The following is a 26606-nucleotide window of genomic DNA, read 5'->3' as shown; positions in this document are numbered from 1 at the left end:
ATAAGATGTGAGGTGCTTTCCAAATTATAAAGAATTCTGCATCTATAAGGATGATGATCATTTGAATACGAAGTCTATCCTTATTACAAAATGAAAGAAATAGGGGTTCCAAAGTACCTAAAAAGGAGAGGCGGGGGGGGGGGGGGGGAAGGCCCGGAAAAGGAGAAAGCAGAAAGGAGGCTACACAATGGACTGGATTCCTCAAGAGTTCTCGGGATGCCAGCCACCTTTTCCATTTCAGTTAAGGAGAAGGAGGGGGGACAGGGAAGCCAAACTGTAGTCAGAGGGGAAGAGATTAAGCTTTTGAAATGACCCTAACAATAGGAGCAGGAGCTTCTGCGGGAAGAGACTAAAGTAGGCAGGAAGATCTCATCCTCCAGTAGGTAACTCGGGTCCCCCTCCCTCTGTCCCTCTTTGGAAGTGCCAGCCCAGTCTGGGCTCAGAGAAGCTGTCATCTGGGGGCAGACAGGGAGGAAATGAACGACTGCTTAGTTTGCCCCAGCCAAGCTGGCACTTCAGTCTTGCCCCCAAGTGGAGTCCTGGGTCTGACTCAGTGAAAATGTTGTCTGTGCCCTCTCCAGTATACCTTACCTCTGCAGGGGCAGACAGAGCGTGTGAGGCTGCAGCAATCCACTCCACAGGCTGGAGGTCAAAGGTCACCCCTTGCTGACCAAGTTGACCCAACAGGCAGGCTGCTGCACTCTGGGGAATTAGAGGAAGAGAAGGAATGTCTGAATCTGCCCAGTAGTCACGACAGGCAGAGAAGATTTATGTCTCTGGCCCAGAAGAATGCCTCATAACCACCTCTTGATGAGAGTGATGCCCGTGCACCCCGCAGGCCTGGGTGGCAGGGTGAAAAGGGGAAGGAGGGGAAAACTGAAAACTCACCACGAGAGAGACAATGTGTGAATGGGTAAAGAGAGTAGCAATCTCATTGCCTAGCTTCTCCATTCTGGAAAAAGAAGATTCATCAAAGGATGCACCAAATGAAAGGAGGCTAGGGAATGGCCTCCCTCCCCGCTGGATGGCACTCTCCACACGGCTGCATGACCATTGCTCCGACGCACAAAGTTGGTAGGAATCTAGGTCTGTTCTGTTCTGTGTAGAGAACATCCCCATCCCTTCTATCCCCATCCCTTCTGAGGATAGGCTGTAAGGTGCCATTCCCCATATTCTACGTCAGGGTGAGCTATCGGGAGGGAAGATTCCAGTGGACAGAACCTACTTCAGGCTTACCCAGATGGCAGATCTTGCAGCCGAAGGACAAGAAGGGAGAGGAGGTAGAGTGCCACCTCAGTAGACTCTTCCCAATCTACTACCTTTACCTACAAAGGAAACCAAAGATATCAGAGCAACTTCTGATTGAGACAGTAGGGCCACCACGATATACCTGCCTGTGTTCCTGGCCTACCTTGCCCTGGACCAGCATCAACAGTGACTCCAAGGCCAGGGGCTCTTGCCCTAGCAGATGGCACAGGCGCTCACTGACATGGCAGCATGAGTAGAGAACCTAAAGGAGTGGGAAGCAGTCTGTCAGTGAAGCCGAGCAGCCCCTGGGTTCCTGGATCAGAAGGCTCAGCTGAGAAGCAGGCTAGCCTCTCCGCAGATCTAGTGTCCACACTGGGGCAATTCGAGAAGTTCAGGCCAACTTCCGCCTCTTCTTGCTATAAGACGGTGAGATAGGGCTACTGCTCTATTCTAGTGAGGACTGGCTAACAGTGGGGCCATCTCAGGTCGAACAGACTGAAAAGCAGAAAGGGACCCTCTGGGGTCTCTTGTCTCTCTCAGTGTCTTTCTCTCTTGGTCTTGGGGGTTAAAAAGAAATCTGAAGTCCCAAGAGTTCTCGACAGGCAGTACCTTGAGAATGTGTAGGCACAGGATGGGATGCCGCAAGCCAGAGATAAGGGACGGTCTCAGTTGGTTGTTGTCCTCGGTGAGCTGATTCGCCAAATGCTGAGAGATCTGTAGGGACATACTTGAAGCCTCAACCCCATTCCCATATTCCAATCCTGTTCCTCTCATGTCTCCAACTACTCAGGGTTCTCAACCCCTTGCTAGCCACTCTTCCTCAGGTTCACCAGGAACCTCAGATCCCATTCTATTCCCAGTCTTCATGGCCAAAGAAGAACCAAAAGTCATGGCCTAGTTTAGCCCTAGTAGAGACAGGTATAGAGGAAAGTGTTGCTGGCCAAAAGGGAGCAGGAAATCTAAATCCTGAGCCCTTGAGGCAGCATCACAGGTAGCTTCGGGTCAGCTACCCTACCACATGGGCAGTTTGTCGATGAGCTCTCTAGCCAGCTGGCCAAGGGTTCTGGGATTTTGGCGACATCGTGTTCAACAAGTGGCCAGATTACCAGACCCAGGTGGAAGCATCTGTTTCTGGAAGTACCGAGTAAGGGGAAGCAAAAATGCTTGTTTTTCTGCCTTTCTGAGAAGCTGAGGCCAGCCTCATCTCCAGCAACATGGATGAGAGGAAATCAGAAACTGCAGCTCAGACCTGCTCCTTGGCTTCCCAGCAGCTGGGCAGCCCCACAGGAGCAGTGCATATGGCTGCCAGTGCAGAGGACATGGCTCCAGGCAGGTCCTCACTCTGCTCCCGTAGTGGCTGGCTCACTTGGGGGGCTCCTATGGAGAAAAGCAAAGAACGCAGGGTGGGGTCTGATTGTTTGTCTCGGATCCCCATTCATTCTTTCAGTGCACAGTTAGTTGCTGAGCCCTCACTAAATGCCAGGCACTCTTCGAGGCAATGGCAGTCGGGAGGGCACAGCTGGAGTTACTCAGAAGTCAAGAGAACCTCCGCTCCCTACTCTGGTTACCTGGGGGTGTGTGGAAAGGGAGCTGGGGAACTGTCAGGCCACGAAGGAGCCCATCCAGCACAGCCCGCTGGGTAGTCAGCAGGCTGGAGTAAAAGACTTTGGAGATGGTCCGGCTGTTCCCATCCATGGCTTCACACAGAACAGTAAAGCACTAAGGGAGACAAGGGCGGCATTAACATTAGGGCAGCAGAAAACTGACTGGGTTTAGGGTAAGGAGCAAGAATCCCCCCAGAAAACCTGAGAATAAAGGAGAAAACCCAGGGGGACCAGCTGTGGCATTCTAAGTATTCCTCACACAGAAAATGCATTATAATTAATTGCCTTCACATTTCAAGGATGGCAATTTTAGGTTATCAATCCTATTCTCTGATCAGCTGCTTCCTAGATGATGTTTCTCAAAGTGTTATCTGTAGTCCATGAGTATGAGAATTCCTGGGGATTCCTGGGTCCCTTCCAACCCAGTCTTACTGATTCAGAATTTCAGGAGGTGGGGTGTTTATTCCAAACTTCCTATGCACTCACTGCACAGTGACATATGACAAATGCTGGCCAATAATGTGAGTCACTGATGGCCAAAGTTTAGGTTAGACATTGAAAGCTTCCTGACTTGAAAGGATGAGGGAGGTTAAAATAGGCTCTCAGACTAGAAGAGTTCGAATGGACTGCTCACTGGAGGCAGAAATGCAGCCCAGATCTGTGTTCCCAATTGCCAGTCTGAACAATGGCTAGGCAACTGTTTATTTCCTTGCTCATGTTCCTCCCGAAGTGTCCCCTTGGAGATCAGTCAGAACTCCGCTATCTTCTCATTCAATCTTCTATTCTCCTGTCCCTCATTTCCAGAGTCCAGGGGCGAGAACCCACTAGCTTGCTAATCGTAGGGCAAATACATTTGGGAAATACTAGTCCATCTGCAAGTCTCTTCAAAAAGAAATACTTCTAGGGGCACCTGGGTGGCTCAGTCAGTTAAGCATCCGACTTTGGCTCAGGTCAAGATCTCACAGTCCGTGGGTTCAAGCCCCTCATTGGGCTCTGTGCTGACAGCTCAGAGCTTGGAGCCTGCTTGAGATTCTGTGTCTCCCTCTCTCTCTCTGCCCCTCCCCCACTCATGCTCTGTCTCTCTCTGTCTCTCAAAAATGAATTAAAAAAGCATTAAAAAATTTAAAAAAAAAAGAAGAAATACTTCTATTTGTAGTTCCCTGAAACAGGCCACAGTCCTTAATGCCTCTGGGCCTTTGTAAATGCTGCTCTTTCTGCTTAGAATGTCCTCCCTACTTTCCGCCTCACCCACCCGGCAAACTTCTATGCATTCTTTGAATCCTAGCAAAGATGATTTCCTTTGAGATTTCTTCTATGACTCCCCAAGTAATATTAATCATATCTTCTTCAGTGGTGCTTCTGGACTTTATACAAGTTTTATACAAGTTCTAATGTACTTTTCATGCTGTTGTCCTTGATCATTTTTCATCTCTCCTACTAGACTACTAGTCCCTTGACAATGGGGACCTTCTCGTACTCAAGTGGCATAAGGCACACAGTAGGTATTCAATAAATGTTTGTTCTATTACTTTGATCTAACCCTCTATAGTTATAAGAAAGGGAAAGGGAGAAACATGGAAAGATATCAGAGACAGAAATCTGGACAAGGGAGCAGATTACCATAAGGCTATCCCTCCTTAGAGTCTGCTCAGAGTCATCTGGTTGGGCCAGCAGTTTCCCCAACAGGTCCAAAAAGAGGTTGGCGGCCTCCTGAAACACCTGTAGGCTGGGAAAAAATAGCCCATCTCTCTAAAAGCCCACGTGAGGTAAACGTCAGTTCTGCAGGTAGGAGAATCTGTGCAAAGGAATATATCAGAATGCTCCTTCCCCTCCCCCCACTAAACACACACAGAGTCTTACATACCCTCCAAGACCTTTCTTTGCCATTTTCTCTACGTTACTTAAATTGTGACCCTTCCATTTAGTGTATGGTGACCCTTAGAACCTCAAAGTCTTGGGGTGAACTTAGAGTGGTCTCGGTCCTTAAGAGAATCAGGGGATCCCTAACCTGTTGCTTTCTCCTCACTTAGCCTCTTCCCAATAGAGGAAGGAAGAATTGGGGGTAGAAATTGAAGCCAAAGTGGCCAACAGAGCAAAGCTGGCTCTCATCCCACCTGTCACCTGTCTGGCTCCTCTCCAGATTGAAGGTGCAGGCAAAATAGGCCTGAATCACAGCCATCAGGTGCCGTAAGAAGGTCCCATACCAACATTGCTGCCAGGGAAGAGGACGGAGAATAAGGGCAATGTAGACAAAGAGAAAAGGCAGTGAAAAAGGTGTCAGATATCCAGTCAGGCTGACCAAACAGGGAGGCTTCTGGACAGAAAGAGGAAATCTAGAGGTAACAAAGGGGCAGACAGGGGGCTGTAAACAGCCTGTATCTTGCTTGGCCAGAATAGCATTTAGGAGTTCAGGAGGCTCTATTTTTCAAATAGCTCAAATTCCTTTCTAAATTCCTTAGAAACATTCAAGATTAACACTCACCAGCAGGATGCAGCTTCCCGTTAAACATTTCAGTGTTCTGTCCTCTCAGCTCAGCCACAGCAGAATGCAGCGTGGGGTAGCACAGATCTGGCCTCAGACACCCTGAGCCTCATGCCTACCTCCTCTGTTTATCCTACCTCCTCCATTTATTGTCCCTGTGGCCATTTACAAGCTAATGCTGGTGTATAAGTTGATTAATCCCTGAATTTCAGTACTCTGTTCTATAAAAGCAGGTCAATTAAAACCTAGGATTTAATATTCCAAACCACAGTGCTCTAAATATTGGGAAATTGAGCATAAAAATCTGGATTTCTAGCTTCTCTTAGAAAACTGGAAGATCTGGCAACACGGGGCCCGTGTTCTCATGTGGCAACAGTGAGCTGAAGCTGAGGGCATGTCCCATTCAGATTGGGCACAAGATCTCCGGTCTGTCGTCTTCCCCACTACTCTCATACAGTCACACAGAGTCTACCTCCCTGACTGACGGGATCTGCCTGGCATCAGAAGGCAGTGGAGTATGCAACTCGTGGTCTACTAACCGGAGAAGAGGAAAGAAAAGAAAAGGCAGTGGGCTGAATAGAGATGGCACTTTGAAGAAGAGAAATCCAAGGAGCAGAAAGTCCTGGAAGTCTTTCAAGGCTACTGGCCTACTGCTTACCTGCTGGATACTGTTGCTGTCCTGGCTGTGTCTGAGCAGGCTGAGCAGCAGCCCGGGGAGCCCTGCCTCACGACAGAAGGAGTACAAGAGAACAGAGTCGCTGCAGCTGGACAGAAGACTGCTCAAGACCCGGAGTGCAGGAAGGATGTGGGAAGCACCCTCCAGCATGCCTTTCAGGATCTGGGCGACATGAGGGAAAGAGACAGTAATCGATCTTATCAGAGGGAAAAGGAGTCACAAATACTAATTGTCCCCAAGGAGTTGGCAAAGCAGACCAATGTTCTCATTCCTTTCTTTGGGACTCTAAAACCCAAAGAAGGAGAATAGAGAAAAAGGGAAGCAGTAACAAGAAAGAAGAATATAGATATAGATGGTCAGGTCACTTGACTTACAACAGTGGTGACCAAGGGACAGGGGACCTCCCTCAGAATCTCCGTCAGGCCCAGTGCCATTCCTATCTGCTCCCTTCCTTCTCCAGCTTTTAACTTTAAAAAACATATGTATGTGCCCACACGCACTTCCAAAGATTAAACACAATGGACGCAAAACAGTGTCATTCAACTCCAGACAGGTAAAGCAGTATCATCCAACTCTAGATCAGGACTTGACTAACTATGTATGACCTACAGGCCAAATCTAGCCTGCCACTTATTTTCATATAGCCTACAAAGTAGGGTCAGTATGATACTTTGAAATGGCTATTCTTTAAAAGGTTACTCTTTAGGGGCGCCTGGGTGGCTCAGTCAGTTAAGCATCCGATTCTTGATTTCGGCTCAGGGCATGCATGATCTCAGTTTCGTGAGATTGAGCCCCGTGTCGGGTTCTGTGCTGACAGCGCAGAGCTTGCTTGGGATTCTCTCTCTCTCTCTCTCTCTCTCTCTCTCTCTCTCTCGTCTCTCTGTCCCCCCACCTCAAAAATAAATTAAAAATTTCTAAAAAATAAAAGGATACTCTTCAAAAGAGAGTAATGTTTACATCAAGTGCTTTATCATATGCCATTCAGTGTTTCTAAATCTTTTCACTTATTTGCTCATTTACTCTTTACAATAACCCTGTGCAGGCAATTAACCATTTTGCACTAAAGCTTCTAGACAGGTTAAGTAAGGAGTCAATAATCACACAGCTAAAGAGTAGTTCAGATGGGGGCGCCTGGGTGGCTCAGCCGGTTGAGTGTCTGACTCTCAATTTTGGCTCAGGTCATGATCTCACAGTTCATGGGATGGAGCCCCATATCTGGCTCCGTGCTGACAGCACAGCGCAGAGGCTGCTTGGGATTCTCTCTCTCTCCATCTCTCTGTCCCTCCCCCCACTCTTTCTTTTTTTTTTTTAATTTTTTTTTCAACGTTTATTTATTTTTGGGACAGAGAGAGACAGAGCATGAACGGGGGAGGGGCAGAGAGAGAGGGAGACACAGAATCGGAAACAGGCTCCAGGCTCTGAGCCATCAGCCCAGAGCCTGACGCGGGGCTCAAACTCCCGGACCGCGAGATCGTGACCTGGCTGAAGTCGGACGCTCAACCGACTGCGCCACCCAGGCGCCCCTCTCTCTCTTTCAAAATAAATAAATAAGCATTAAAAAAAACTTTTAGAAAAAATATAGGAGGAAATCTTTCTGACTCTGGGTTTGGAAAAGATGTCTTCCACGTAACACCAAAAGCATAATACACAAAAAGAAAAAATGGTAATTGAATGTCATCAAAATTCAAAACCTTTGTGCTTCAAAAGACACTCTTATGAAAATAAAAAGACAAATCATAGACTGGGAAAAAATATTTGCAAATCACATATCTGATAAGGGTCTCTTATCCAGAATATACAAAGAATTCTTATAACTCAAGAAGACAGAACCCAATTTACAAATGAGCAAAGGACCGAAGAGCTATTTCACCAAAGAAGATACACAAATGGCTAATAAGCACATGAAAAGACACTCCACATTAGTCATTAGCAAAGTGCAAATTAAAATGACAATAAGCCATTATTTCACACTCACTAGAGTGGCAGTGATAAAAAGACAATAATACAAGCTGGCAAGAATGTGGAGAAATGGGGCCCCTCATACATTGCTGGCGGGAATGTTAAATGATGCAGCCACTTTGGAAAATAGTTTAGTAGTTTCTTAAAATGTTGAATATAAATCACCATCCAACCCAGCAATCCTAGGTATCCACAGAAGAAAAATGAAAACATATATCCACAAAAATACTTCCATATGAATGTTCATTGCATTATTATTCATAAAAGCCAAAAAGTGGAGACAATTCAAATGCCCATCAACTGATGAACGAAGAAACAAAATGTGATATAGCCATATGACAGAATTCTAATGAGAACGAGCAATAAAAAGGAATGAAGTATTGATATGTCACAAGAAGAAGGAACCTCAAAAATGTTCCGCTAAGTGAAAGGAACCAGATGTAAAAATTGGGTATTGGGGTGCCTGAGTGGCTCAGTCAGTTGAGTGTGCAACTTTGGCTCACGTTGTGATTTTGTGGTTCCGTGAGTTTGAGCCCCACATTGGGCTCTCTGCAGTCAGTGTGGAGCCCACTTTGGATTCTCTGTCTCCCTCTCCCTGCCCTTCCCCTGCTGGTGCGTGCATGTGCTCTCTCTCTCTCTCTCTCAGAAATAAACATTAAAAAAACAACAAAGAAAAAACCAAACTGTGCACTGTATGATTACATTTATGTGAACTACCTGGAACAGGCAAATCTATGAGACAGAAAGTAGATTAGGGGTTGCCTGGGACCAGGGCTTTGGGAATGATAATGACTTGTAAATGGGTATGAGGGATCTTACTGGGGAGATAAGAATGTTCTAAAACTAGATTATAGTGATGGTTTCACAACTTGGTAAATTTCCTAAAAATCATTAAAAAAAAAAAAACAAAAAAACGGCGCCCGAGTGGCTCAGTCAGTTGAGCATCCAACTTCAGCTCAGGTCATGATCTCACAGTTTGTGAGTTCGAGCCCCATGTTGGGCTCTGTGCTGATGGCTCAGAGCCTGGAACCTGCTTCAGATTCTGTGTCTCCCTCTATCTCTGCCCCGCCCCCACTCATGCTCTGTCTTAAAAATAAATTAAAAAAAAAAAAACATTAAAAAAAACTTTAAAGAAAATAGAAGGAAAGAAATGCAGGCAACATATTCTGGCTAGTTCCCAGGAAGGAAGATCATGGTGTTTCAGAAAACGAAAGGCTTAAATTATGGAAAAAGCCTAAATGTCCATCAACTGATGAATGGATAAAGAAATTGTGGTTTATATACATAATGGAATATTACGTGGCAATGAGAAAGAATGAAATATGGCCTTTTGTAGCAACGTGGATGGAACTGGAGAGTATTATGCTAAGTGAAATAAGTCATACAGAGAAAGACAGATACCATATGTTTTCACTCCTATGTGGATCCTGAGAAACTTAACAGATGACCATGGGGGAGGGGAAGGAAAAAAAAAGGTTAGAGAGGGAGGGAGCCAAAACATAAGAGACTCTTAAAAAACTGAGAACAAACTGAGGGTTGATGGGGGGTGGGAGGGAAGGGAAAGTGGGTGATGGGCATTGAGGAGGGTACCTGTTGGGATGAGCACTGGGTGTTGTATGGAAACCAATTTGACAATAAATTTCATATTAAAAAAAAGTTAAAATTAAAATTAAAAAAAAGGAAAGGCTTTGTAAGAAAGAACACTATGAATACCAATTAAGCAAAATATTATTCCTCAAAAAAGAATCTCATTCTTCTCATTAGTATACCTATATTAGAAAATATTGTATACTTATTTTTAACTTACTTAAATTTTTTTAAAATTTCTGATTTAATTAAGATTTTTAATTTAATCAAGAAAGATTTCATGGAAAAGCGCTTTCTCTCACTATGGAAGTACTAAATAATAACCTCCATTTTTGCCTCTTGCTCTTCAATGCCTAAAACGTTTACCATCAGTCTGCCGACCCCTGCTCTAGGTGAATGCTCTTCCCTTCCGAAAGAGAACCCAATGGGGCACCCGGGTGGCTCAGCTGGTTAAGCATCTGACTTCGGCTCAGGTCATGACCTCACGGTTCGTGAGTTCGAGCCCCACATCAGGCCCTGTGTTGATAGCTCAGAGCCTAGAGCCTGCTTCGAGTTCTATATCTCCCTTTCTCTGCCCCTCCCCCACTTGCACTCTCTCTCTCAAAAATAAACATTAAAAAAAAAAGAAAGAAAGAGAAACCTAAGGCCTGTTCTTTCTGTGTCACTAAAGGAGGTTAGCAAATATTGAATTAAATAGATGGATGATTGCAAGAGAATTGGAAAGGGACAAGCTTTCTTTTTCTCCTTATGTTTTTAATACCTCATCTGTGATTAAAATAGTCTAATCCCATCCACAGTATCCTTCTGCCCGTTACCTGCCCTCCTGCCTCGCGCAGCTGACCCTGGATGCGCTGGCAGAAGTCAGGATTGCACAGCAGAGTGAGGGGGGCCTTCAGCTGGACAGGCACAGGGTCAGTGGTCTCTAGCAGGTGCTGCCACTCATCATCGCTGTCGGGCTCCTGAGGCATAGGGGAACGAACAAGGTCAGAAGTGTGTAAGGTTCAAGGGTAGTAGCCCTCAACCTGCAGAATCATGGAGTAAATGCAAGAACCAGGGAATCCTTCAACACAGATGTATTTGCTTCAACCACCGGTTTAAAAAGGTATAGTTTGGCAGTATGTGAGGGGTCTTGAAAAGTCTCTTGGAGAACACTGGCATGTGTTCATAAAGAGGTACCTACAATATGTCCATTTATAATTTTAAAAAATTGGCAATGTCATAAAGGCAATCAGTAAGGGAATAATAAATCATGGCACATCCATATTAAGAAATATGATGAAGTTATTAAAAAGATTATAGTACTCGGGCGCCTGGGTGGCTGAGTCGGTTAAGTGTCCGAGCGTCCGACTTCAGCTCAGGTCATGATCTCATGGTTCGTGGGTTCAAGCCCCATGTCAGGCTCTGTGCTGACAGCTCAGAGCCTGGAGCCTGGAGCCTGCTTCGGATTCTGTCTCTGTCTCTCTGCCTCTCCCCTCCTCATGCTCTGTCTGTCTCTCTCTCTCAAATATAAAATAAAAAAACAAACAAAAAAAAAATAGAAAAAAAAGATTATAGTACTGAGGACACATCACTAATGTAGTATTCTGACCAAAACTACATAAATGAATTTAATCATGAGAAAGTATCAATTTGAGGAACATTCTCCAAAATAACTGGCCTGTGTACCCCAAAACTGTCAGTCATGAAAGACAAAGAAAGACTAGGAACTATTCCAGATTAAAGGAAACTAATGAGATATAACAATGAAAGCAATGCATAACCCTGGATTGATCATGGACCAGGAAAAAATTTTTTTTGCTATAAGGAATAGTACTGGACCAATTGGCAAACTTTGAATATGGATTATAGATCAAGTAGCAGAATTGTATCAATGTTAAATTTCTGGCTTCTGTAATTGTACTGTAGTAGTGTAGGTCAAGGATCTTGTTCTTAACCAATGTGCACTAAAGTGCTTAGGGGTAAAGGGACATGATTGCATCTTACCCTAAAATGACTCAAGAAAGAGGATACACCCTTATATAAGCAGACATATACAGAGAGAAAATCATAAAGCCACTGTGGCAGAATTTGAAGAGTTGGTGAATCTGGATGAAGGGCATACAGGAATTCTTTGTGGTATCCTCACAATTATTCTTGAAGCTTGAAACTATTTCAAAATAAAAAGTTAACTACCCCCCCCCAAAAAAAAAGCCAGAAAAGATTAAGGTAGAATTATATGTTCAGATGTAGAAAGATCTCCAAAATGGATCATCTGGTAAGAGAGGCATGATGCAAAACAGTACATGTAGTGTGAACTCAATAACATTAAAATAGTCAAACTACAGATTTCTATGTATGCGTATACATACATGTAGAAGTGCAAACGTTTGGAAAAAGAAAGACTAAACTAATAATGGCAGACACCTCTGGAACTGGGGTAAGACGCAAGAAGGACTTCCATTTCTACCCATGTGTTCCAATTTTTGATAATTACATGTTTATACTGTGCAATTAAAAATCTACACATTAATAGTAAGAAAGCAATTTTTAACACCAGGGGAGCTTGTTCTTGGATGGTTGGGAATCACTGTTCTAGAAAAACATGTACCCAGACCCAACATCTGATAGCAAGGTCAAGGCCAAGAGGGGCCCCCACAGCTCACCTCATTTTCTAGGTCCACTGCATCAATGCTCCGCTGGCTCACCACCTCTGGCCTCAGCTCTAGGAGAGCTGGTTCAGAATCCTGGCTGATCTGGTTTTCCCTGCCAGAGGAACAGGGAACAGGAAGAGTTCCAGACCTGTGAGACTTAGGGTTCATCTACATATTCCTCTCTCTAGGCCCAAGATACGAATGAAAAACGAGCCACATAGGACTGGATAGAAAAGAGCTTTCTTCTAGGATATGGCAGGACAGGATGTTGACCACTACACATATCCTTGACTGCCCTTCCACTCTGAACCTTACTCTCAAGCCTACCTTGGCAGTTTTCACCTGTAGTTCTCAACTCAAATATCTTCCCTTTTACATGGAGACAATTCTTTCCTTCTCAGTTAATGTACAACTGAGGCATAAAGAAAGGAAAATTCCCATTACCACTGATGAATCAGGAAAGTATCCAGAATCGGAATTCAAGAACACAGGACCTGGATTCCGAGGACCCTGTCCATACTTAGGTGGTGGCTAGTGATAGACACCATTTTGTATTTGTTTTGACTAAAACCAAAGATCTTCAAGGGACCTCCATCTATAAACCCCTGGCTAGCCCCTCCTCACCGAGGTACAGGGGGGGCCTCTCCAGCCCCCCACTCAGCCCAGCTGTTCTTCATTTCTGAGGCCAAGATCCCAGCCAAGAGGCCTGGTTCCTGAGGAGTGGCTCTTGGTCTGGGCAGAGGGGCTGTGCCAGAAGCCATCTTGCTGGTCCTGTCCTCTTGCTCAAGGGCAGGTCCTGTGTTCTGGTGTTTCTGTGGGAAATGGGCAGGAGACACACTGAATCAAAACTATTTGGTTGTGGGGTGGGCTGCCTGGGTGGCTCAGTGGGTTAAGCATCTGGCTCTTGGTTTTGGCTCAGGTCATGATCTTGTGGTTCCTGAGTTCGAGCCCTGCATCAGGCTCTGAGCGGACAGTGTGGAGCCGGCTTGGGATTCTCTCTCTCTCTCTCTCTCTCTCTCTCTCTCTTTCTCTCTGCCCCTCCCCTGCGCATGCCCTTTCTCAAAATGAATAAATTTAAAAACAAAACAAAATCATTCATAGGTATGAATGGTACCTACTCAGAGGGCAGAATGAAACCTATTCATGGCCCTTTCTCAACCTTCCCTCTCCAATTCTCTCAGTCACTAGGCTGGTCATGTCACATATTCCCTTCTGTCCACATACCTTCTGCTTGGCCTCCTCAGCCATGTGTTTACAGGCTTGTCGCAAGATTCGAGAATGATTGCCCTTGGGGGCCAGCTGGTGTGCCTGTTGGTCCTTTAGGACCTGAAGTTCTGGGGGTAGGCGACTGGTGAATGGGGTACCCAAATCTGGGCCTGCTGGTTCAGTTATTACTGTAGGGAAGAAGAGGGAGAATATGTGATCACACTGGGGCTGCACCACCATCTCCACTTGGCCAGAGACAACTTCAGTGTCCTCAGGCTTCTGTGGAAGGAGGCCATTTTGACAATGTGACAAAGAGGGAGTGGGGTTGCAAGAGAAGTGCCAAAGGTTAGGCAAAAGGTTACGAAGAAAGTTCCAGCTGGTAGGGTAAAGCAGACATGTTACATCCAGACACTGGGGGAAGGGGGTAGATTGGAAAGAGCACCAGGGAAGTGTAAAAGCCCTGGGAACCCCAATGACTCACTGGTGACACGACCAGCTATAAAGGGGTGATGTAAGAGATCTGGCCAGGACAGACGCTGCCTAGGGTCCTTGGTGAGCAGTCCCTGCAGGAAGTTCTGTGGAGAGAAAAAATACCCCATGGGTCATCACTTTCCTACAGACTCCCTCTAACTCACCAGCAGAACTAGGAAACCAAGACTCCTGAGTCCGTTCCATCAGCAAACTAGCTGGTCTTGATCACGCCCTCTCTAATCCTACCCTTAGGCCTCATTTAGCTGGCTTCAGGGAGAGACTTCTCTGCCTCACCTCCTGCAGAGCCCCAATTCCTGTCCAGAGACTTACTGTCACCTTCACAATCATCTTCAGAAAGCAAACATTCAAAAGAGTCCGAATTGCTCACTTTGCCCTCCCTTTGATTGCAGGTTTCTTTGCAGCTGGGTAGGACCAGAAGCATTGGTGGTTAAAAGCACACTCACACACAAGTCATTGTGTAAAGATGTGTTTGGGAGCACAGAAAAACAGAAATCTTTCAGCAAGTCTTGAGATGGCAGAAGGGAAGGGAGACTGCCTCTGAAAAGGGTGTATCTGTTATGGTGTATCCTTGGGAAAATCCCCAGTTGGGCCTAAAATAGGGATAGAAGGTACTGGTCGATTATGACCACTGTTCTAAAACAAGGTGATTAGTATATTGTGTATATTGTGGCTCTTGCTGAAGATGCCTGCCTGTCTGCTCTAAGGGAGAATGAATATCCTATGTAGATCACCCACTTAAATTTCTTTTGCTTAGATTCTTTTTGATAATTATTTGAGCCTCCCCAACTAAATAGGTTAGGGAGAAACTTGTCCCTTTTCATCTTAGACAGGCCAAGGGAAAGTTATAATGAGACTACACTCTGGGAAAAGGTTGCACTTAAATTCCATTGAGGGCCCAAATTTTGCCCTAGATAAGAAATAAAAAGGGTCAACTCTTTATTCTCCCTCCCTCCCTCACCTCCTGAGACTTAGCTGCAATCAACATATACCACTTCTATCATCTGCCCCTAATCGCTGATCTAGCCCCACTAGCTCTGGCCATTTGGATTTCTGAAGATTCCTTCTTTCAGGAAGAAGACTAAGAAGTCTGTGGGCAAATCTAGATATCATGAGGACTTTGCATCTGATAGGAAGTAAGTGGAAGAGAGGATGTGTAAAAGGACAGTTTCTGTCTCTGGTGGCTTGAAACTACCTTACCATTGTGATAAAGAATAGCCTGCCCTGGGGGCACCTGGGTGGCTCGATGGGGTAAGCATCTAACTCTTGATTTCAGCTCAGGTCATGATCTCACAGGTTCGTGAGTTCAAGCCCCACATTGGGCTCTGCACTAGAGCAGAGCCTGCTTGGGATTCTCTCTCTCCCCTCTCTCTCTGTCCCTCCCCACCGCGCGTACGTGCTTTCTCTTAAAACAAATAAATAGACTTAAAAAAACACACACATGTATACACACATACATACATATGAATATATATACACATATATACACACACACATACATATGAATAGCCCACTATGTATATGAACAGCCCGCCCCAAGGAGGGGCTGGCTGGTATTCCCAAATTCTGCAGAGTTTAGAACAGCCTCCCAGAATAAGCCCCTGCAGCAGAAAAGCAACGCAGCTTGGCCCAGCTCCCACATTAGTTCAGTAACGGCAGAGTCTTGCCCCAGATTTTGGAAAAGGGAACCAGGGCAGAGGAAGACAGGTTTCTAATGCAAAAGTAATCTCCCTTTCGACGTTCATTACCTTGAAGCAAGGACTAATGGTGGTCGGCCAGCGCACAGGGTCCTTGAGAATGAGGCTGACCAACTGAAAGATGCTGGTAGTGTAGAAGGGAGGGGTGCCCACAGCCAGCTCATACAGTATGCAGCCCACAGACCAGAGGTCTGCAGTGTGGTCGTACGGTCGCTCTTCCACCAGCTCTGGAGACATATAAAGTGGTGTGCCTTTGATGGATGTCAGCACCATCGTGTTGGTGCTCATTGCCCTGGCAAATCTGCAGGAGATGAGGGAACAGAGTTGGGAAGAGAAAAAACATATTCAATAAAAACAAGGCCTATCACGGTGTGAGATATCCCAAACTCAAACAGAGAACACCTTCCAAAGACCCAACAGGAACCCCCAGTCTTTTAGCTCGGGTTCTAAAATGAGGTCCAGGTAAGTTAAGCATATGGTCGAAGACTCCTTGCAGAACTGGAAGCTGAGACAGAAGGTCAGGGTCCTCACCCAAAGTCACAGAGCTTGATGCCACCACCCTTGGCAAGGAGGATGTTCTGAGGTTTCATGTCACGGTGGAGAATGCGGTGGGAATGCAGATAGTACAGAGCGGACACCAACTGGGCAGCAATGGCCTGAACCTAGGGGTCAAACAGGCAGGGGAAGGAAAGGAGAGGCCAGAGGAAGGAGCCTACTGACGAGCCCAAAGACATTTCCCTAAATTACTGATGAGATCTCCTCTTCTTGCTCTTTCTTCCAGAGCTTCCCACATCTTCCTTAGCTCTTGACTCCCATTCACTCATTCTTTCATTTGTTCATTCACTCATTCAAGGAAAATGTATCGAGTCTCACTAGCTGTGACCTGGGATGGGCAAATTATCTCGTGCCTCTCATATGCATCATCTGTAAGCTCATGATAATAATACCACCTCCTTTATAGGATTATTGTGAGGATTAAACAATCCAAAGCATGCCATGCTCAGAATGGTGCCTGGCATTTAGTAAGCCTTCAATATACATTAGCTGTTACTAAAAAAAAAAATTTTTTTTTGTTTATTTAGTTTTTGAGAGAGACAGATGGAGCACAAGTGGTGGAAGGGCAGAGAGAGGGGGAGACACAGAATCAGAAACAGACTCCAGGCTCTGAGCCATCAGCACAGATCCTGACGCAGGGCTCTAACTCACAGACTGGGAGATCATGACCTCAGCTGAAGTCGGATGCTCAACTGACTGAGCCACCCAGGTGCCTCTACATTAGCTGTTATTAAACAAGACAAAGTCTTTTTTCTCAAGACAAGTAATCAGACAACAAACAAGACAGACAAAATAAGTACGATGATGACTTTAAATGACAATGCTTAGAAAGAAATGGATTGCTACAACAGGAAGTCCTGGGGGGGGGGGGCTACTTGTTAGAGTACAGAGAAATCCCTAGAATGAGTGTGGCTGGAGAATGTGTTCCACCAAATCCCACTGCCAACCAGCAGGTCTTGGTGGTGAATCCTGCCTTAACAACAACTCTTATTCCCTTCCTGCCCTCTCTGGTACCACCACACGTGCTATCTGGTGACAGCAAAAGCATTAATAACAGGAATGTTGAATACTGTGCATCAGGCACTCTTTTAAATGCTTTATATGAGGGGTGCCTGGGTGTTTCAGTCAGTTAAGCATCCAACTTTGGTTCAGGGCATGATCTCACAGTTCATGGGTTTGAGCCCCACATCGGGGTCCATGCTGATGGTGCAGAGCCTACTTGGGATTCTCTCTCTCTCCTTCTCTCTCTGCCTCTCCCATGCTCAAGCTTTCTCTCTCTCTCAAAAATAAAAAAAATTTTTTTTAAAGATTTAAATGCTTTACATGAATTCATTAATCTTCACAATAGTCTCATGAGACAGACATTAAAATGACATCCATTTTTATTTTTATTTTTTTTAATTTTTTTAATTAAAAAAAATTTTTTTAACGTTTATTTATTTTTGAGACAGAGAGAGACAGAGCATGAACGGGGGAAGGGCAGAGAGAGAGGGAGACACAGAATGGGAAGCAGGCTCCAGGCTCTGAGCCATCAGCCCAGAGCCCGACGCGGGGCTCGAACTCACGGACCGCGAGATCGTGACCTGAGCTGAAGTCGGACGCTTAACCGACTGAGCCACCCAGGCGCCCCGATGACATCCATTTTTAAATGAGAAAACTGAGTGCTAAGAAGTTAAGGTAACTCGCCCAAAAGGATCCAGGTAGAAAGTGGCAGAGACAACTTTGTACTCAGAGATTTTGGCTCCAGTGTTCACCTACTTTACTGACATGCCACACTGTCTCTATATATACCTAGACTCTTATAGTTTCCTCAGGAGTTTTCAAAATGGAGAATCTCAGTGCCCTCAGCTTTTGTTACCAGTCCTTAATCTGAAAAGAGGTCAGGGTAGGGGACAAGTTTGAGCGAGGAAACATACCTGGTCTTCTGGAAGTTTTCCATCATCTTCCAAGATCTGAAAGAGCTCTCCCTCAGCATAGTCTGTCACCACCACCACCTGCAGGGAGAAGGCAATGGTACTGATGGCTCCAGATTTATGCATTCTGAGGCTGGGAAATTTGAGGGACCCTTCTTTCTGGGGAGAGGTGACCCAAAACTGAAGTGCACCTCTTTGTCAGTTTCAAAGCTGTCAAGCATATGCACAATGTTGGGATGCCGCAGACCCCGCATGATTTCAATCTCTCGTTGCAGATTCCTCAGCTCCTTCTCTGAACGTCCCAGTTTTGGAATGAACTTCAGGGCCACCACCTGTCAGTGGTAAGATGAAGAGTCAAGGCCTAACCATGCTATTGAAACATTCACCTCAGAGCTCCAGAACTCAGGCTTCAGATTGTTTGGGCAAATTCTCATTACCTGCTAGTCTCCTACTCCTCTTCCTTACAGTACCCTGGCCTTATCCAGACTCCCCCCACCTCTTGCCCTCGGAGAAAACAGCCTCTGCCAGACAGATCCCTTTGGTGGAATCTGGGAGAGGTGTTCTGATCTGGGTAAAGAACTCTGGGTAAAAATTTAAGAGATTTAGGGGAAAGAGAAGGAAGAAAAAAATGAAGAAGGAAGAATAAAGTTAAGGTGGTTTATCTCTTCCTGCGTGGTATGATAGGCAATAACAATAATAAAAATAAAATTTATTGTTTACTAGGTGCCAGACACTATACTAATGTAGTGATTCAGCATGAATCATATTTAATCTTCAAGCCCCATTAATCAGATACTGTTCTTATCTTCTTTCTACAGATGAGGAAACTGAGACATTGAGAGTTTAAGTAACTTATCCACAGTTCTAAGGCTAGAAATGGTGGATCTAGGGTCTGAACCTAGTAATCCAATATTAGAGCACACACTCCACAAGAGGAATGACCGAGTCAGTGCCTTTGGAATACAGGTCCGTATTCTGGTCCCTGTAGAATCCCACCCAAGAGATATCCCTCCTTGTTCACCACCTGAGCACTGTATTTTCTTCGACCCTTGTACACCCTCCCAAAAGAGCCTTCTCCGATCATCTCCAACACGTGGTACTTCTCCATGACAGAGATTTCAGGATCCTTCAGATGGAAGGAGGCAGAGACGGTGGTGAAGGGCTACAGCTCCAGGGACAGCTCCACACATCTAGGAGGCCTGGGTCGGGCATAAAAGAAAGGTTCATGTTAGCCACCTTGCCTTTCCCTTTTTCATAATAATCCAGGCCTCAAAAACATGGTAGGGTGGAGTGGATGGAAAGATGAGATCTTGGGAGCAAACAGAGAGCCTCTTGTTCTTCCTCCTTTTCAACTTCCCCCTGGCCCCCAACCCAACCTCGTTCCCCCTCTCCACGCAGCTCCGCCCACTCGACCGCTCCCCCTCTTCTTCAATCCAGCTTCTCCCCTCGGCCCCGCCCCCTCCGTCCGGCCTCGCCCACCCGACCCCGCCCCTTCCATCCAGCCTCGCCTACCGACCCCGCCCCTTCCAGTCTCCCCAGGTTCCTGCCACCGCCAACCTCCTCAATACCCCCGCCAGTGCCACCTGCCCGCGCGCTTCGCAGACCGGAGCCCCACTCTCACCCCCAGCCTAGGAGCTTCAAGCTCCTCAGGCCGAGGGATGCAGGCCCTGGCCTTCAGCCCCGCCCCTTCCGGCTGCCTGTGGATTTTGCCTGACTTATAATTCTTCTCCACCCCCGCTGCCTTTCTCTTTAGACTCCCATTGTTACCACATGTGCTCGCTGGAACTGGTCAGAGAGGTTCAGAGGACAAAGGCTTTCAGAAGTATTGGAGAGTCGTCGGACCACCCATAGGCACTTTCTAGGGCACTTCCGATCCCTCTCTTGGCCATCAGGACCCACTAAGGACCTGGAGTCTATGGTTGCCTAGAAACGGCCCGTAGCCACCCTCCCTCGTTCCCTCCCTTAACCTGCCGCCTCCGACTTCCCCGAGAGTATTTCCGGTTCCGGCTGTGGGCCGGAGAAGACATGGCGGCGTCTGCGTCGGCAGCTGCCGGGGAGGAGGACTGGTAACTTTGGGGGCATGGGCTTTGGCTGGCCGCCTGGATTCGGTCCGGGGGACTGGCAGTGGCCGCGGACGGTCCGTATGGCGGGCGCGTGGGGCGGAGCGAGGGATAAGGGATTGCAGAGACGCTGACATGTCTCAGAGAGCTTCTGCACTGGGGAGCGGGAGGTGGAGGGGCGCTGATCTGATGGAGAGGAGACAGGATCTGCGCCGCCCAGGCCAGCTCGGGCTGCGCCTTGTCTGGCTCGATCCCCTCTTCTCCCCTGAAGTGGATTTGCCCAGGGTCCCGGAGGATGCCTGTTTATCAGCACACCCCCACCCCCACCCCCACCCCCCACCCCACCCCCGCCGCTTTTTACTTCCCAGAATGATGTCCTCCAGCTCACGTCCCTCTTTCCCCTTGGATCAGCCTAGTTCCGCCGAGGCTTTCCTCGACCTTCTCCCTCCCCGCCAGCACTAATGAGGACTATTGTCTGAATAAAGCTTTACACCTCCCAAAATGCTCTCCTAGTCCTTCTCTCTCTCAAACGTTCTCAACAAGAGACCAAAACCTGGAAGGACTCTGGGATTTGGAAATAAGATAAATGTGGGTTCACTCCACATTTTATTAGCTGGGTGATGCTAACCAGGCCACCTAGCTTCTGTGAGTCAGTGTACTCAGATGTAAAAAAGTGGGTGTGGCATCTACCTCATAGAATAGTTGAGAGGATCACGATGGATTTGTAACCTATATAAAAGCCTTCTTTTCATTAATAACTGAGGTGTGGGCACTAGATGGGGCATCTAGTGGGACTAGATGAGGCCTGAAGAGGCAAATCGATTTGCTAAAAAGGTACATAGTTATGACTAGGAATCCAAGTTATCTGACTCCAAATCTTATGTTTTTAGGACTAGCACTCTTATGATTTCCCCCGCCCTTTTTTTTTGGCCACCACCTTACCACCACCCCATCCCATCCCTCACATCCAGGGCAAATCACAGCTATGGTGGGGTGAAGTATTGAAGGGCCTCTTAAGGCCCTTGAGGCCCAATGAGGTTACACGTCAGTGTTTCATTGGTTCAGGGAGCCCAGCCTGTGTTGGCCTTTATTGAGACCATCTAGGCTCATGGTTTTTCAACCCTCTTCAGGGGAACTTTAAGATTTGGAGGAGACACTTTGAGCCATGGAAAGGGTAGCAGTGGTTGCACAGCTGGCTTGTGATGCTCTGAGACTCCCACACTCATGTCAACCAAAGTACTCCACTGTTACCTATTTTATATTTTGAGGCCTGTAAGACTTAAAAAGAAAGTTTGAGAGCCAGTAATATATAGGTCATGCTAGGGCAGACCTGCTCTTGATGAAGAGGTAACAATAACTATAGAAAGGAAACAAAGAATGCATTTTTACATGCATTGCCTGGGTAGAGCTACGGACTCAACCCAGCCACTCATCTTCAATGGCATTACAACTGCTGTTTCTAGGATTAAATATGTATGTCCTCTCAGTTACATTTGACCACCAGATCCTGACCTAAACAGGTTGATCTAGATCAGCCAAACAACAAGGGTCATGAATACATTGAATATTAACTACATCCTTCCTTCTTTCAAGGGAGAAAGTTATATACCAATAGGAGAAAAGAGGACATAGACTAGCTGCTGTGGCCAAGATATTGTTAAGTACTTTACATAAATAACCTTTTATTCTCTAACCCTAGAGAGTAGGTGGTATTATATATGGTAGGTTGACTCAAGCTTACAGAGATAATTACTCAGATCATGTAACTGGTAAGTGACTGGTCCCTGTTACTCCAAAGTTGGTGGCTCTTTTGTATCATGGCCTTTATCTCTTTTTCTTGGTATCTCTTTTTGAATAGGCTTAGGGTGACTGATACTGGCAGTATGTGTAGACACTGGGACCCATGTGAACAGTGGTGTAGGGAAATCCAGGAGCGGTATCGGTAATCAATGGACGTGATATTTCTGGGTCAGATAGATGGCCAATCAACAGTGCGATGGAACTTAAAAAGGAGGTCAGGGAACCTGGCTCTGGTTCTAGTTCTGCCTCTGTTAAACTTTGATATTTGAGCTAGTTATTTCACCTTCCTGGGAATCCATTTCCTCAACTGTTGACAGAATAACTTCCATGCTTCCTTCCTGGCCACTTGACAGCTTAAAACATATTTCCCCCATTTTTATGGAGGTTAGCAAGAGAATGCACTCAGGTAGAGTGCCAGTTTTCTACAAAGCCAGCCTTCATTGGCTTTAGCAGGCTTTAACAGGGAGATCTGTAATGGTGAGTCAATCTCCCCCTGTCTCTCTAGGGTACTTCCCTCTGAAGTCGAGGTGTTAGAATCTATCTATCTGGATGAACTACAGGTGGTTAAAGGAAATGGAAGGTACGTATTCAACTAGAGGTGGGCAGGAGTCCCCTTAGTAATGAGAGGATTCCGTGGAGAATCCGTGAGCCTTGATCCAGAGAAAATGTTGCTCTCCTGGAGACAAAGACTATTCCTTTAATCTCCAAAAGAAAGAGCCCAGTGCTCACTTCCTCCACCCACTTTACTGTCTCACCTCCATTTTCCCCAGTCCTCAAACTCCTGCCTAGTCACATCCCAGGTCCCCACTTTATCCATTTGCAGATCTTCACCATGGGAAATCTACATTACCCTGCACCCTGCCACGGCAGAAGATCAGGATTCACAGTATGTCTGCTTCACTCTGGTGCTTCAGGTCCCAGCACAGGTGAGGCCCCTACTTTATGGTAGCAAAGAGAGGAAGGGGAGAGGCCCTGAGGTGGAGTACTTTAGCAGTAACTTGCTATTCTCTTCCACTAGTACCCCAATGAGGTGCCACAGATCTCTATCCGTAACCCCCGAGGACTCTCAGACGAACAGATCCACAAGTAAGTTGGACAGTTCAGAGGAGGGAAAAGGAGATACAGCTCAGTCTGGTGAGGGGAGGGGGCAGGCCTAATGTTTGCTTTGCCCTTTTTAGGATTTTGCAGGCACTGAGCCATGTGGCCAATGCTGGGCTGGGTACTGCCATGCTCTATGAACTCATCGAGGTAAGAGGTGTCCTGGCTTGGGAAACTGCTAGAGCAGTTTCTCTCAAGGGAGGTAATGGGCCTAGAATCTTAAATATGTCTGGAGTCATTAATTTAGTCCTTGTTTAGTTAAGGCCTAAATCCAGAAAAATAAGGTTTTCTTCTGTTTCTGAGAATACCCCCCCCCCCCAAAAAAAAGACAGTTCTGTAGCTTCCCCAAGTTGCCTATGGCAGTATCTTGAAAATTACTTTTTCTCTTTAACTTGGATTTTTTTATTCCATTTCAGTGCATTCTCTTGGCATTGGTGGCTGAAAGTAGCAAGAGATAGGGGCCTTGCTTAGAGGATCTAGCCACAAATGAACATTTGAAGGCTCACCTGCCCTTGGAACTGACTGAGAAAATCATGGTTCAGAGTTTCTACCCCGATGAAATTAACAACACACAGGGAACACATAGAGCTACACGTTCACATACACAGATAATTTCTGTTGCTTGAGATTAAAAACACACAATAAGTACAGTCTTGTTTTCCTTAACTTCGAGTTTTGAGAAAAAATGTTTAGAAGAGAATGAAGGTGGGCGGCCCAGAGTCAGAGAGTGGGCTTAGACCATTGTAGCGCTCCTGAGCCCGGCCTCCACAATGCCACTTTGAACTTTGCAGAATTCCAGAGTATTAGCTATTCAGACAGCAGTGCAGATGTGTTAGTTCATTGCCTAACTTGATGCCTGAGTTCTCTGTCTGTTTGGGTTGTCCATGCTTTGACTTTCTTTTTGAAGGCTGACTCCAGAACAGACTTTTGGGTGGGAGTGATACTCAGAGAGGTTTAACCTAGGAACACCTCCCAGAAGATACGTTTTAATTGAACATTTTGTTCTCTGAAGGTGTATTACTTTCATCTCCGAGACATATTAAAAGTGATTTAATGAGTGGAAAAATAATGAAATTGGATTTTGCAGCTGGGTAGATTCTGGGGGATAGGCGGGGCCACGGAGGATTGATTCCTCCCTTGGTGAATCCTCCCTTCCTCACCAAGACAGAAACTCATGAACACAAAGTAACATTGACTTGATAGGAGACAGTCCCTCCAGTCACTCCTGGGAATAATAGACAGGCTTTGTTCACAGTTCTTGCCCCTGCCTCCCTGTTTGAACAGTGTCTTCTCTCCTTTCAGAAAGGGAAGGAAATTCTCACAGATAACAACATCCCCCATGGCCAGTGTGTCATCTGCCTGTACGGTTTCCAGGTGGGTTTCTCTCTTGGGACCTGGGGTCTGCTTGGGACAGGCAGTGGAGGGCTCATGAGAGCTCTGATGTCATGCTGGATGTCTGTCCTGCCTTCAGGAGAAGGAGGCCTTTACCAAAACCCCCTGTTACCACTACTTCCACTGCCACTGCCTTGCTCGGTATATCCAGCACATGGAGCATGAGCTCCAGGCGCAAGGACAAGAGCAGGAACGACAGCATGCCGCAACCAAGCAGGTCAGCTCCCCAGCCCCTGCTCCCACCTGACCCCCCGCGTCACACCCTTTCTGTCTCTCCACTCCAGGGGCTCTTCACCTTTTTAGGGTCACAGATACCTTTGAGGTTAATGAAAGCTCACCTCTATCCAGAAAAAAAAGGTCATTCTTTTAAACATATCTATGTACTGCTATAGTTTCAGAGAGTTCCCACATCTCCATCTAGGGAGATGACTCCTGTCCTATCCTTCACTACTGAACGGTGTACCTCTGCCCTTCGTCCCAGCCCCGTGTGGATTAGGCTGGCTGACTGGGTTAGGCAGCTGGCGAGCACCATGGGCTGTGAAGCAGGGCTCTGATTGCTCCTCTGTTTTTAGAAGGCAGTCGGTGTGCAGTGTCCGGTGTGCAGAGAGCCCCTCGTGTATGATCTTGCCTCACTGAAAGCAGCCCCCGAACCTCAACAGCCCATGGTAAGGGAACCCCCTTCTCATCTGAGCCAGAAATAATGGCATTCTCCAAGGAGGGAGGGATGGCATCTTGTCTGCTTCAAATGGGATCTTGGGAATTGGGCTTGACCAGCCTGGGACCTCTCTGCAGAGCCGTAGCCCCCACTAGGCTAAGACTTTGGGAGCCCCATCTGAGCGACAAGCCCAAGAACCTTGTACAGGGGGTGCCTGTGGCTCAGCCGGTTGAGCACCTGGCTCCTGATTTCAGCTCAGGTCATGGTCCCAGGGTCATGGGATTGCGCCCTTAATCAGGGCACTGCATTGAGTGTGGAGCCTGCTTGGGATCCTCTCTGCCTCTGTCCCTCTCGCTCGCATCCTCTCTCTAAGAGAAAAAAGGAACCTTGTGCAGATGTCCTGAGGCAATCCTGAAAGAGCAGGGGTTCAAGTCTGCCTTCTACTGTTTATTTTTTCCTCCTTGTCATTCTGCTCGCTTCCCTCTAGGAGCTGTACCAGCCTAACGCAGAGAGCTTGCGCCAGCAAGAAGAGCGCAAGCGGCTCTACCAAAGGCAGCAGGAGCGGGGGGGTATCATCGACCTTGAGGCTGAGCGTAATCGGTACTTCATCAGCCTCCAGCAGGTGAGGAAAGGCTTTCTCAGTCCTCACTTAATGCCACCTACCCTCCCACCAGCACGCGTCTGCCATTGTGGCCCTGAGGGTGAGCTCTCTTCTACCCTTGAGGCTGCTGGTGGTCAGCTCCAGTAGTGAGCAAGGGGCCTGCAGTTCCCCGCTTTGGGGAACTGCGTCTCCCTCACTGTATCTGCTCACTTCTTTCTAGCCTCCTGCCCCTTTGGAACCAGAGTCAGCTGTAGATGCCTCCAGAGGATCCCACCCACCCAGTGCCCTTGACACAGAACTGTCCACCTCATCAGCTGCCCAACCCGACCTATCAGCTCCTCTGCCTGTGGCCTCCCAGCACACGTGTGAGAAGATTCCAGGGGCTGGGCCAAATCAGCAAAGGTTGGGCGAGACCCCGAAAACTATGCTAGATCCTCCCCGGGCCGGTCGAGGCCCCTGGAGACAGCCTGAACGGAGGCACCTAAAGGGAGGGGAGTGCAATGCCCACAAAGGTACCAATGACACCCAGGAACTGCCACCTCCCGAGGGGCCCCTCAAGGAGCCCATGGACCTAAAGCCAGAACCCTGTAGCCAAGGGGTTAAAGGTCCTCCCCAAGAGAAGGGGCCTGGCACTTGGCAGGGTCCCCCACCCCGCAGGACTCGGGACTGTGCTCGCTGGGAGCGCTCCAAGGGTCGGACTCCGGGCTCTTCCTACCCCCGCCTGCCTCGGGGTCGGGGAGCCTATCGTCCTGGTACTCGAAGGGAGCCCCTGAGCCTGGAGTCTGAGGATGGTTCCTAGCAGTACTGTGGGGGGACAGGGATTTGGGGCGGCAGGGGGCAATAAAGAGATCTGGCCTTGTTTGGCTTCTTTGTTTAGTAGCGCCTAGCTTGTGCAGTATGGCTTTTTCTGACTTCCTGGCAAGACTGGAGTGTGGCAGAATAGCCCTCACTTTG

At 47.1% G+C, this 26606-nt stretch overlaps 2 protein-coding genes across 7 annotated transcripts in view; one reads left to right on the top strand and one right to left on the bottom strand.

Moving 5' to 3' along the window:
• STK36 (serine/threonine kinase 36) overlaps window positions 1-19962 on the bottom strand; it is a 26275-nt gene extending 6313 nt beyond the window's left edge. Inside the window, exons 1-21 of one of the 5 annotated variants that reach the window (XM_053215801.1) lie at window positions 19814-19962; window positions 19071-19245; window positions 18238-18378; window positions 18050-18127; window positions 16110-16240; window positions 15630-15879; window positions 13874-13967; window positions 13411-13580; window positions 12811-12998; window positions 12199-12298; window positions 10372-10515; window positions 5993-6172; window positions 4967-5064; window positions 4473-4578; window positions 2817-2967; window positions 2498-2625; window positions 1858-1962; window positions 1412-1510; window positions 1237-1325; window positions 889-952; window positions 592-702 (exon numbers count right to left, since the gene is read on the bottom strand). In XM_053215801.1, the coding sequence (XP_053071776.1) occupies window positions 592-702; window positions 889-952; window positions 1237-1325; window positions 1412-1510; window positions 1858-1962; window positions 2498-2625; window positions 2817-2967; window positions 4473-4578; window positions 4967-5064; window positions 5993-6172; window positions 10372-10515; window positions 12199-12298; window positions 12811-12998; window positions 13411-13580; window positions 13874-13967; window positions 15630-15879; window positions 16110-16240; window positions 18050-18127; window positions 18238-18378; window positions 19071-19154 (2511 nt within the window). In that variant the 5' untranslated portion in view covers window positions 19155-19245; window positions 19814-19962. Of the gene's footprint in view, window positions 1-591; window positions 703-888; window positions 953-1236; window positions 1326-1411; window positions 1511-1857; window positions 1963-2497; window positions 2626-2816; window positions 2968-4472; window positions 4579-4966; window positions 5065-5992; window positions 6173-10371; window positions 10516-12198; window positions 12299-12810; window positions 12999-13410; window positions 13581-13873; window positions 13968-15629; window positions 15880-16109; window positions 16241-18049; window positions 18128-18237; window positions 18379-19070; window positions 19246-19558; window positions 19579-19603; window positions 19750-19813 lie in introns of those variants that run through there. The other 4 variants (XM_053215800.1, XM_015066663.3, XM_053215803.1 and 1 more) reach the window with 4 other exon arrangements.
• Window positions 19642-26538, top strand: RNF25 (ring finger protein 25). 2 transcript variants are annotated; one of them, XM_027050656.2, is made up of 10 exons: window positions 19642-20112; window positions 22412-22486; window positions 22730-22832; window positions 22925-22992; window positions 23085-23154; window positions 24307-24378; window positions 24476-24613; window positions 24972-25061; window positions 25539-25673; window positions 25873-26538. In XM_027050656.2, the coding sequence occupies exons 1-10, from the start codon at window positions 20072-20074 to the stop codon at window positions 26449-26451; spliced, it is 1371 nt and encodes a 456-aa protein (XP_026906457.1). In that variant the 5' UTR covers window positions 19642-20071; the 3' UTR covers window positions 26452-26538. The 2 variants fall into 2 exon arrangements, with proteins under 2 accessions (XP_026906457.1, XP_026906454.1); XM_027050653.2 differs by having other exon boundaries at window positions 19647-20112; window positions 24969-25061.
• The last annotated feature ends 68 nt before the right edge of the window (window positions 26539-26606 follow it).

The sequence above is a fragment of the Acinonyx jubatus genome, chromosome C1 (assembly GCF_027475565.1).
Source record: "Acinonyx jubatus isolate Ajub_Pintada_27869175 chromosome C1, VMU_Ajub_asm_v1.0, whole genome shotgun sequence".
Taxonomy (NCBI): domain Eukaryota; kingdom Metazoa; phylum Chordata; class Mammalia; order Carnivora; family Felidae; genus Acinonyx; species Acinonyx jubatus.
This window is presented reverse-complemented; position numbering and strand designations above follow the sequence as displayed.